This window comes from Triturus cristatus, chromosome 3_1 (assembly GCF_964204655.1).
Source record: "Triturus cristatus chromosome 3_1, aTriCri1.1, whole genome shotgun sequence".
In the NCBI taxonomy this organism is placed as follows: Eukaryota; Metazoa; Chordata; class Amphibia; order Caudata; family Salamandridae; genus Triturus; species Triturus cristatus.
The window spans coordinates 651,927,066-651,939,462 of record NC_140583.1 but is presented as its reverse complement, the minus strand read 5'-3'; the positions used below and the strand labels follow the sequence as shown (position 1 = coordinate 651,939,462).

The 12,397-nt window shown below is 44.0% G+C and overlaps 1 protein-coding gene across 1 annotated transcript in view; it reads right to left on the bottom strand.

The window, feature by feature from the left end:
• ADAMTS7 (ADAM metallopeptidase with thrombospondin type 1 motif 7) overlaps positions 1-12,397 on the bottom strand; it is a 487,405-nt gene that overhangs the window by 214,181 nt on the left and 260,827 nt on the right. Inside the window, exon 12 of the mRNA XM_085644679.1 lies at positions 20-189. Within this exon, the coding sequence (XP_085500805.1) occupies positions 20-189 (170 nt within the window). The remainder of the gene's footprint in view (positions 1-19; positions 190-12,397) is intronic.

Here is a 12,397-nt window from a genome sequence, read left to right as displayed (position 1 = left end):
AAAGCTTTGGCACACTTACCCAAGTTGTGCACTGGGATCCACCTGTACAGCTTTCCTTTGTACAGCACCGAGTCAAACCGTGAGCACTGCATGTGGCGGAAGCTGGGCTTATCCTTCGCACAAGGCTTGGTGTTACAGATGCGATATCGCTTTCGTTCTCCGAGGCAGTATTTACCACCATATTTTGGACTTCACGTGAAAAAAAATACAAGAAATAAAATTAGCCTTTCAGCAGAACCAGATAAGAGAGATGACAAGAACAGAGCAAGTTTGAAATGGATAGCAACATCAGTCTGGGAGGGGATCCATCCATTGCAACGCAGTCATTACATCGCACTGCTTTTACAACACAACTGTTACAACACAACTGCCTTTACATTGCATTACAATGCATGCCATTACAACGCATGTCACTACAATGCATGCCATTCCAGCGCACACCATTACAACGCATGCCATAACAGCGCATTATAAGATAAGTAATGGGGAATTTTTAGTTTTTGGGGGGTATGGGTTTTGGGTTAGATGGCAATAGTAATTTTTACCCCTACACTATCCAATACTTCCCTACTGTTGCACTCACTGGAGTGGGAATAGTAATTTTTACCCCTCCACTATCCAACACTTATCCTAAAAGTATTATGCGTTGTAATGGTATGCATTGTAATGGTATGCGTTGTAATGGCATGTGTTGTAAAATCATGCAATGTAATGGTAGTTGCGATGTAAAAACTGCGTTGTAAAAGCATGCATTGTAATTGTTTGCATTGTAACATCATATATTCGTCTGGGAAAGATGGAAAGTGCCTGGGAAAGCAGAAGGTACGGCAGAAGAGGCCAAGGGAAGAGGTAGGTAAGGGAGAGTAGCTGAGATCAGCATGCATGGAGAGGTGGGAGGAACTGAAGAAGCAGCAGGCATGGAGAGGGAGGGCAACTGAGAAGAGCGGCAGGCACGTGCAGAGATAACAAATAAAATAACAGTAGGAATTAGAGATGGGAGAATTTCTAAAGGAACAGGTGGGGCAAAAGAAACCAAGTAAATGAATGTGGGACGGGACAGAGACTGTCAGAGCAACCTACCTTGAAATGAAAAGCAACTGAAAGATCATTAGGTGGTTAAGGACTAAATGAAACAACAGACATGGTGTGCAACTAGGAATGCAACAGACGAGGCCTGGGAGAGCCGCTGTAGGAGCAGCTGAAACAGGGAACGCGGTTGAAGCAGGAGCAGATTTGATGGAGATGCCCCAGCCAGGGCAGCAGCTTTTTAGAGGGAGAGTCGCTGGGACAACTTTGAACAGAAAAACATTGAAGGCGATCTCCAGAGATCATTCAACCGGCACCAGAAGATATCATGACATCAAGCCACCTTTAACACAAGACCTTGCTCAGACTTTACCAGAATGAACTCAAGAGCTCACTCAACCTTCACCAGAGGAACCAGAAGACCTCAATCACCTTTTGCCAGGAAGTGCTCCAGGATTCCTTCTGACCGGGGTTCAATCACAGGCACACCACCGACAGTCAACGGTGGCTACTGTCCCATTATGCCAGGCTATGGGAAGGCTGACAACTGGGGGAGGAAGACGGTACCTCAGTATGCTTGACACGTTGTAGCATTCTGCCTGACTCCTCTGCCTCATAGTTAACCCTAGACTCCGTGGAAACTGCCAAGGACGTCCTAACCCTATCCAATTGACTGACACTGCCATAGAGCCTCATGTAATATGCTTTGCAGCATTTTACCATGCAAGCACCACATCTGAGTTTGGAGAGTGGCGGATGGCATCTACTGTGAGGGGGGCGAACAAAAGAGTAAAAGAAAAAAACGTACTGGATCGTGACGAGGACGTCTTCTGCTGGAACGGAAGTGCAGGCCCCAGCAAACTCTCCCGGCCAATCCTGGCCTGCTCACATGCTGTTAACCAGCATGGAAGCAGTGTCCTGATTGGTGGGAGTGGCCTCTGTCTGCGCTCTCGAGGGCGCTGGATGCCTGCACTTACTCTCAACCTACCTGTCCTAAGACAGCTGGGTTGAGAGATTTAAAGTGCGCATGTCAGGCCGGCCGTCGCAAGACAACCGGCGAAAGGGACATGTGCACTTTAAACAGTGCAAAGGCAGCCCTCTGCCCACCACTCCTGCCTGCTGCCACTCAACAGGCCCCGTCCCGTCCTGGCGCTCGGTCCAGGACGGTAAGATGGATAAAAAAGTGGTTAACATTCTATTTTTCATCTCTGGGGCTGTGGGGCACTTAAGTGGGGCAACGCTCCTCTGCTCTAATGGAGGACCCGCCCCTTTGTTTGTATTCCCAGCTAAGCCCAGGAGGAGCCAGAAACTCTTCTTTTTGTGTTGTTCATAAATCTAACTCCCTACTTTACTACATATAAATGAAATATCTCTTTTTTCCAAAGATTATCTCTGACATTGAGTTTATTGAGTATATTTACTAGTTGTGACTGACTCACTGACACATCCTGGAGAAACCCATGGCTGCTCGACTTGGAGGGCCATAGTACCGGAGGCCTTGGACACCACTGACATGTGGCAGCAATCTCCAGCGATAGTGTCGATTAGCCACTGACTGTGGCAGGATCGAGACCACGCCTCAAAAGTTGCATGACAAGACCTTAAAAACATACTCAACTTTTAATAACACGCTCACATGGCCTCCCTGTGACAAACCTATCCTTCCTGTGTACTTGCCTTCATTGTCAAACTTTCGGAGTCCGCATTTTTTACTCTTGTGAGAGGGTCTCTCTTAGGAGAAGGAGACACTCTTGCTTATGCTTTACCAACGGACTTGATGCTGACACCTAAATAGAGGGGCGTCAGCTTATCAACACAGGACAATAGTCTTTTACGTTATTACTAAAAGAGGGCTAGGTTACTGCATGCAGTAGCCCGTGCTCTATATTTTCACTCCAGGTCTGGGATAGCACTGTCCAGAGAAGTCACTGAGAAATATTTATGTACTTGTTACCTTAAAAGGATACTCTAAACATACAAAACATGTGATTGTCGTGGGTCTTCAGATAAAGTCTTGATTGTAAACTTCCCTTTCCCACTGGCGTTTCCATACCCAGGTTTACGCTTCACTCAAATCCCCATTCTCCACCCCACTGCTATCATTCATTTCACATTCTTTTGCTTGAAATTTGCAGGCAGGGGAAGTGTTTGAAGTACGTGGATGTTTGAGGTAAATCCCTGTGTTCCTCTTGAGGACACCAGATTCAATGGCAGGTGCCCCAGAGAACCAATCTTGTGTATCCAGAATCTCTTTATAAAGGTTGGGGTTTGTCAGGATGTTTACTTCATCTTCTGCATGATGTGCAGAAACTGGAGTTCTATTCAAGTCTTCAAGGACACAAACAAAGCCCTGCAAGTGAGTTACTGACAGGCAGATGCCAGAATCCTCAGTACCACTGTTACAGAATGTGTAAAGCCTTGAAACCTTACTGAAAGATAAGACCATTAAAGATGGGTGTGAGATGCAGAATCCTGAGGACGGGGATCTAAAGCTTGTGAACTTTCCTTAACTTCTGTCCCCTGCTGGGAACAGCTGTGGGATCCCACGTTACCGAATTAATCTGAGACACAAAGATGCAGCTAGTCATTAAAGTTGAAACTTTGGACAGACTCCTGGACCGCAGGTACAACGCAGCATGAATCACAGGGATCTCCCAAGACCATCTAAGAAGCCACTGAAGGTCACGTCTGCTGTATGATGACGCACCATAAGTCCATACAACCTTACTAGTGGTGCAGTCAGTTAAAGTGCTCTCTCGCCTGATTCAGACTGACACCATAAAAGTAAAGCTCAGCCGCAAAGACAGTGTAGCGAGCAGCTATCTGAAAGGTGCACAAACTCAAAGTCTTGTGGGTTGTGGGGCGGTAGGCTAGTGTGGAAGGCTTTGGCCTAAAAGCAACAAGGAGCAACCATCTTTATCAACAACCAGAATTTGCAGAGCTACCATGTATCCACAATCTACAGACATCCTTATTGTAAGCTGCTACTGTGTGCTTCTGAGATTGAATCCTTTTCGACTAGCCACCAAAGAGGATGCCCATATTGTACAGCAGTGCGGCAGCACTTTTCAGCCTGGTTTTAATGTGGGACCTCCTAACAGAGCTGCTGTAGACTCCCAACAAGTTTGGTGGCATTCTTGGCTCTTCGAAACACATATCATTGTGGATAGGTAGTTGCTTCACTTAAGTGCAGTAGTTTATTTCTACGAAATCAAAACTTGACCCTGGGAGACACCCAAGGAAAAGGCATAATAAATGTGCATTATTCTGTTGCCTGCCTTGCTACAAAGACAAATATTCATCAGATAAGAGATTGGACAAAATAGACAGCCAATAAACACATGAGAATGCTTTAAAAACATTTCCCAAGATAGAAAATTAGACACACATTTAATTAGAAGCTGCGTAAGAGTGAGTTAATAACTACTGCTAGTATATCATGGTCCCCAAGTAAGTACAGAGTCTCAGACCCTGTTGGATGAGTTTCTTAATTCCTCAATATACTTTTGAAGGAAATGCTCTTTACTGGGCTAGGATTCGATCTCTTTGCAAAAGTGAATTATACAACCAGCAGTGTTTGCTATGATGTAATGTTAAATCTATTGTTAATTCTATTCTGGAAACGAATGAATTAATAAAATATATACATACTCTCCCTCATTTGCCATTCTGATATATAAATGTTCTATGTGTAAAGACTCTGAATTGCACATATTGATATGGCTGTAGAATATCAGCAGAAACACGTCTGTAAAACCGCTCATGAATGTGCTGGCCAGGTAGAGGTCAAGAGATATTTAAAGGGGGAAATCCCACAAGAGAGTTGAACTAGTGCTTGAAGATATTCTGAGATAACTACACCCCACGCGCTATGATTATGATGCCCAATCAGGGCTGGCTGCCAATAAAATGTCCAAGGCCATCACCCCATGTAGTACTAATTGCTGAATCATTCATTATCAGGAGACTGCAGTTCTTCGAACCTTAAACAATCTGTTTTGATGGCACCCATCAAACAGCGAACCTAGATGCAGACAATTTCCATAACCTCTTGCCCTGGTTGTCAAAATTCCTTGAAAAGCTTCTTGTTGTCCAGCTTCAGGTGTTTCTAGAATCAAACCAAGGCCGGGTTGTAATCAGTCTGGCTTTAGGACTAAACAAATGTTACTGCCATTACTTAACGATGCACTGGCCTCTGCAGATGAGGGATGAATGTGCAGACTGGTCCTGTTGGACCTATCCGCTGCATTCGACATGGTGGACGATGCCCTTTTGATACCAGACAGGGAACGGAGGCCCATTGTGACGATAGACACTCTGGTCTGATTCCGATTCTTTCTGCAGGGAAACATTCAGTGGGTTCAGTGATAAGACTTGATCTCCAAAGAAGTGGTTGCGTGTGGGAATGCCGCGAGGTTCCCTGCTACCTCCCTTATTAGTTAACATCTGCATTAAAACAATTTTCTCTATGATCATGGCCAGATGACTTAAATTTCACTGCTATGCTTATGACATGCAGATGTATCTGAGAGAATGGTCCAACTTTTTTTGTATCTAAACAGCTGTTTAACTGACATCGCCCAATGTACGATTGAGAGTGGGCTTAAAATCAAAGTTCTCTTCGAGGATCTCACGCCAAATGCGAGGTTTTAGGCAGCTGCTCCCAGCCACCAGAAAAGTTCAGCATGCCAACTACTTTTGCGAAAACAGCCAAAAATCTTGGGTGTTGTGGAATCCCAGCCTCTGTTTTGAACAACACAGAGGCTCAGTGGTTCACTAGTTATTTTTTGCCTATTAAAGCAATTAAAACATGTACTTCCTTTTCTTGAACAAATAAATCAAGTAATCAGGGGGACTCTTATCAACTCCAAGTTGGAGTGGCTAGCGCCATACTAGCAGGACTGCCTAGAAAGCAGATAAGGTGTTGTCAATCTGTTACAAAACTCAGCAGCCACGCGTATTTATGGATGAAAGAAAACAGACCTTTTAGGGCCAGACTAGCATCATACGCTGGTTACCAGTGGATACACTGATTGCTTTTTAAAAAGCCTCTTTAACATTCAAATACCTACACAATATTTTGTAGAGCATATCCAAGAGATCCAGCAGGCACACGCTTTAGAAAATATCAAAGACTCCAAATGCACTGGATAGGGGACAGGAGGTCTGGTGTTCTACATCCTTGTGTTTGGAACTTCCTACTGGATGACGTTAAATGGAAATTAATCTTATTGGGAATATGGAAGTCTCAAAAACCAACCCTACTTGCCACCTAAGTTTATTGCCTTTTTTGCAACCAGCACAAGTACTGACACTGTAGCTATTTGTAACTATTTGCACATGTTTGTAAGCCCCCTGGAGCTAAAAGCAGTTCACTTTGAGGTGTGTGCATTCTAAATAAATAATATAAAATGAAAATAAATATGATCAATGTGTTGTCTTAGCTCATACTGCCCACATGTACATGAGACAGTGATCTTTCCAGTTGTGTTGAGGACTTCTCACCTTGAGCAAAGTGGACAGGCTTATCATCTGGATAATGTTACATCGACCATCGGCTTATCATCTGGATAATGTTACATCGACCATCGGCTTATCATCTGGATAATGTTACATGGGCCATCAGCTTGCCTACCATCTTGATGAAGTTACATTGACTGGACCATTAACCCAGTTATACTAACTGATAGTGCAGTAACCCCTCAAAGGGACAATGGATTAGGGCAGGTTTGTGTCCTCATGCCACTACTTTTCATTCCTTGTTTAGCAGATTTTCCTGAATGTGTTACAGGCACTCACATTTACCTTCTTAAATGAATGATGACTCTAGTACTGAACTTGCATTTGTGGATGATTCGGTCATTATTAGCCAGACACTACTTTGGCTTCTGTTCCATGGGCAGTTGCTTTCTGGATATTCAAACAGCAATTAATTTATAGGAACAGTGACTTAAACCAAGGTTCTACCTTTGGTACTATCTTATGTTGAACAAGAATCCACCTGAAGGAAGAAATCTTGTTTTTGCTAACTTTCATGAAAGCATTGTGGAAAACCAAGTCGCAAGCTCAGAAAAAGCCCTTGTGGTTACCTTTGGCCTGCTTCGCTTTCATAGCTTATACAGTGGAAACACCATGGACTCTCTGCTTCTCCTATAGAATTGAGATGCCCATTTTGAATTATGGATCACCTGTTTGTACTTGGGAGAGCAGCAGAGTCTTTCCACCTCCTATCACCTCCTCCCCAAGAGTCCCCTGAACACGCAATATTTTGTGCCCCTGACTTTTTACAATGTATGACTTCTTTAAAATGTTTTTTCTTCCTTTCCTGCATAATACATTCTTTCAGATGTATTCATGACCCAACTTTCACCAAGCTCACCACCTCGGATACCCATTAAAATGCTAACTGTCTCCATAATGGCAATCCCACTGGGACCCCATCTGTTGTTCTTTGTGTCTCCCTTAACACATCCTTATGGATCGGCTGTTACCTAATCTATCTACACTTTGTATCTATCTTTATTCCTTCGATCTTCCCTGAATATTTCAAGCATGCTCTAGGGCTTCCTGATGTTGCAAAACCTAACCTTCATCCATCTATACTTGAAGACGATACTCCAACAAAATATTGTGTAAAAAATATTGTGGGACACAAATATTGTGTTAAAAATATTGTTAAGTCAAGAATACCATGGGACAGAATATATAAAGGAAGAATATAATTTTTAGGTCTTTATATCGTTTTCTAAAATGTAGTTGTACATAATATAATTTTAGTTGTGTTTTATTTTTATTTTTTGATTTGATAATAAATTGTACGTTTTTTATATTTCATGCCAATTTTATATTTATTTTTTTAGTAGGCGGTTGGGTTTGTAAGGGAAAAGGATGGTATACATTCTAAATATTTATTTCTTAATTGATTATACATTTGTTTTATAAGTTTGCATTTGTTAATTAGATAATAAAATATGTATTTTCCTTAGTTATTTAATAGATAATTTTAACAGTATTTTAATCATTTTTTACCTGTTCATTGGATGATTGTGTTAATTATTTAACCGTGTTTAATAATTTTGTTCCTCCAAAGCTGCCACACATTTATGGTGGTATGGGGAAAGTGGTGGCATTCCAGGATTCTACAGCATCTAGGGGCAATTAACTGAGGTATTCTATCCGAGGCACAGTGGCACCTCAAAGTCTAGTGCCTCAGTGACCAAAAAGCTTGAAGATATTCTGGGATTCCCACATGCAGGTGGGGTGTATGGCCACACCCATGAGGAGTGGGGGATTCAAAGTAATTTCCCATGTCTATTAGTATGCATCCTTGAGCCACAGCTTGTACCTTGAAGAGCCATGGAGGATCCTCCTATAGGCTGCTGTGCATGTCTGTCAGGCTATAATGGGAATTCTCAGAACTCTTTAAGGCCCAACGGGTGAGAAAATGAAGGCTTGTACCTGCTGCCAGCTCACAAAAGAGCTGGGCCATCCGCCCCACACACCACTCTGTTCCCTTTCTGTCTCCTAACTTTGAAACAGGAGGTGAGTGTGCTCCTGGCTTGGAGTGCCTGACCACCTCCAGAATGGAGGACACAGCGGACAAAGCCCGGCATTGCTTGACTTATTTTCATGGAATTAACATGATTCTTGCCCATTAATATAGACTGACAGTAATGCGTGATATATAAATGCATACATACATGCAGACTTTGGGTCTTTTTCTATTGGCTTTGCATTTACCTGAACTATTATTTGTTTCTCTCTCTCAAATATGCTTAGCTCCCGACACTCGACTTACATTATGCTATACATTCTTCTCTTAATGTATATGCATTTTGTTTTCCATGATTTTATTTTGTCTGTATCACGTCTATTAAACCAATATATTTACATTCTTAACTCTCCGCTCTTCTGATGAGAACACTTGTGCTGAGGCTAGTTATGAGAGTAATACGTCATCAACCTAAGAGCACCAACTGGCTGAGACTCAATATGGATAAAATCGAGGTGTGGCTGTTGGGTGGCCCACCTTCTGATTGGTCCTCAGGATGGTGACCGTCTAAGTTTAGTTACACACCTATCCTTTGCAACTCTTTTAAAAATCTTGGTGTTTTCTTTGGTACCTTACTTTATTTCTCAAGTGCAAAAAGGGGTGTCTAACTGTTTTTAGTACAATTATCCTATTTGCAAAATGCTACATTTGCTCCCTCTTGCTAGTCACAAAGTATAGTCCAGGCCTTTATTTTTCTCACCTCGACTATAGTAATTCCCTATGTTTGAGGGCTCCATCCTGTCTGATGAAGTAGCTTTAGATTGCACAAAACACCGCAGCATGTCTCTTTTTTACGATTATTACAGTGGGCTCCTGCCCTGTCAACCCTTATACAATTACACTGGCTCATAATTCAACATAGTATCTCCTTCAAAGTATAGTATTGCTGCTATCATGCCTTTTATGGTTCTAGTTCCTCTTATTTTAAATCCAGACTGAGGCACTATGTTCCTGCCTGCATTCTATGATCTTCTACTGAAGACCTCAATATTACTCCTAAATTCAACCAGGTCAAATCTGGAGGCAGTGCTTTTCCTTATCTGAGCCCCAGACACTGGAATAAACTGCCTCTTAGCTTTAGGAAGCAACGAAGAAAGTATAAACTAATTTCTTTCCACAAGCAATAGACGCAGTCTTTGCGTGGTTTCAGCGGCACAGCCTGAAATGCAACTCAGACAAATCTGAGCTGCTCTTTTTCGGCTGTGCCCCTGATCCGGGCTGGAAGACATGGTGGCCCCAGGACATGTCCCCCCCAGAGAAACCATCTGCTCAGGTAAAAAATCTCGGAGTGGTGTTTGACGATGATCTATCCTTTCGTCCACACATCCTGGGATTAGCAGGGAAATGTTTCAGCATCCTCAAGATGCTCAGGAAATTTCTTCCTCTGCTCTCACTGCAGTACCGTAGGAATGTAGTCCAGGCGCTTGTAGGCTCCCGCCTGGACTATGCGAATGCACTCTTTGCAGGCCTACCTAAGTATTTGTTATCCAGACTGCAGATTGTTCAGAATTCGGCGGCCAGAGCCATCTATGGGCTGCCCAGGAGAGCTAGCGCCTCTGCGCTCCTGGCTAGGCTGCACTGGCTCCCAATTTCGGGGAGAATTAGATTTAAGCTCCTCACTCTGGCATTTAAAGCCCTCCATGCGATTGGCCCTAACTATCTGAGGAAGCGTATTGCTTTCTATGTGCCGCGGAGGTTGCTGAGGTCGGCGGACCTGGCTAAAATGGAGGTGCCTGTGGTCAAACGTGTTCGGATGGGAGGTCGTTCCTTCCAATATGTGACAGCCTGCTTGTGGAACGAGCTCCCACTTTCCCTTCGGAAAGCGAACAACCTCCTGGCTTTTAGGAAGGAGTTGAAGACTCTGCTCTTTACCAAGTAACCCGCTGTGACTGTAGTAGGTTTTGCCTTTGGTTTCCTGTTTCTCTGGGCCTCTTTGCTAAAGCGCCGGGACACCCTTTTGGGGTAGCCGTGCGCTCAAAAAGTGCGGCTTAACATAACATAACATAACATTTCTGATGTGTGGTGTGTCCACCAAGCACCAGGGCACCCTCTTGGGAAATCATGAGATTTATAAAATCCCCAGTCAATCATTCAGTCAGTGCTTAATTTGAGCAGGTGGTTTCTGGTGCTCAGCACCAGTTCATAATTCTCAACACCAGCACTAATGATAATCCAACACATGGTGGCACTGTCTGTTTCATTTTAAGAAGGGCACAAGAACAGTGTTTAATAAGTCACGAAACAGTAAAAATAAATATCTCAAGCACCATTCCTATAGCTTTGGGGGCCTGGAATAGTCTGGATTGTCACTTTGGAGGAGTGTGATGAATAGTAGTTGTGTTGGTACTGTCATTGGCAGCGCTGGCAGGGGCGATGGGTGGTGCAGGCTGCAGTGGCCTCTCGAGAAGGGCCCTGGACCTATTTTTTTTTTTACAAATTAAGCATTGCATTCAGTCAAGGTCAGTCTGAACCGAACTAGATTATGGGCCTGATCGAAGAAGGCTATAGAGTCGCTCTGGGACAGAGTATCACATAGGCCCAAAAAACATATTTGGAACACTAATAAGTTTCTCTGATGGAACATACAATTTAGCTGCTAGCAAATCCCCGGTTAGGGTAAACATGGGTGTTTGGACAGTTGTGATATATATTAGCTAGGCTTTGTAAACCTGGTTCAGATCAAGTGACAGTGATATCCCTAATCTGTCAGAAATCATTCAATTCAACCACAGTCGAACACTACGACCTCTTTATGAGTGCTCCAGAAAAGTCCCATGGAAACACTACAAACCTTTCATGTTTCCCCTAATATCTGGAGGAAACTGCAAGGGTAGAACAAGTAATTACAGGAGGAATCAGGCCTTGGAGTTGCCAATTTTCCTGTAACTCTTCCTTCCTCAAAGGATTCTCATTGTTCAACTCTTAATCCTGTTATTTCTGCACCCCTGGAGTTATAGTGACCTCTACTTTCATTACTCCAGATAGTGCTAATGGGGCCCAGGGGATGTATGTATGCAGCTCTGTCAGGTACCACAGTGAGTTTAGGCACTGGAAATGTTGTGTTAGTCCTACACTTTGTTAGACTCTCCCCTTCGCACACAGACTACAGGCTTCTATCGCAGCTCTGGGCTCAGAGTACCTGGGCTCTCAGTGCAGGATGATTGTCCTGTGTTACTGAATCCCTTGCCCGGGTGTTACTTTCTGTTCCTGGGGTGGAACGCTGCAGTGGAACATGGAGGTGGCTTGAAGGGTTGAAAGCGGGACTTCAATTTCCGCTCCCTGCTCAACTGAGGAGTTTGCGGCTGCCCGCGGCCCCCGCAGGGGGCCACCCTAAGCGGGCGGCCACCCTTAGTCGCATTTGGCACTCCCCCACCCCCACTAATACGGGAGACTATAGGAGGAGTCCCCTGGCCAGGTATCCCCTCATAACTGGTCAATAGGGCTGCTCATTGTCATAAAGGTGTAACATGCCCAGAAACCAATATTCGTTGTTTTTAAGTTAATCACCTCTGCATTGTGCTGTGCTGTACGGGACACTCACTGTTTGTGCTGCGGGCCAGATGTCTGCTATTTGGAGTATGGCGGCGTCGACAGCATCAGGCTGCCTTTTCCCCCCAGGGCAATCCATTTACGGCCAGGGCAACCGGAGTCTTCCCAACAGTAGTCAGAGCTCCCCCATTGTAGGACCGCGATAAGGCTAAGCCTGGCTTCCGGCCGTGTTGACTGTCCCGAGCCACTCCATTGATACGGGAGCGTAGCACCGATCCCTGACTTTCCAGTAGGCGGCTATGTCTTGGTGATAAGTGGTCATATTTTATT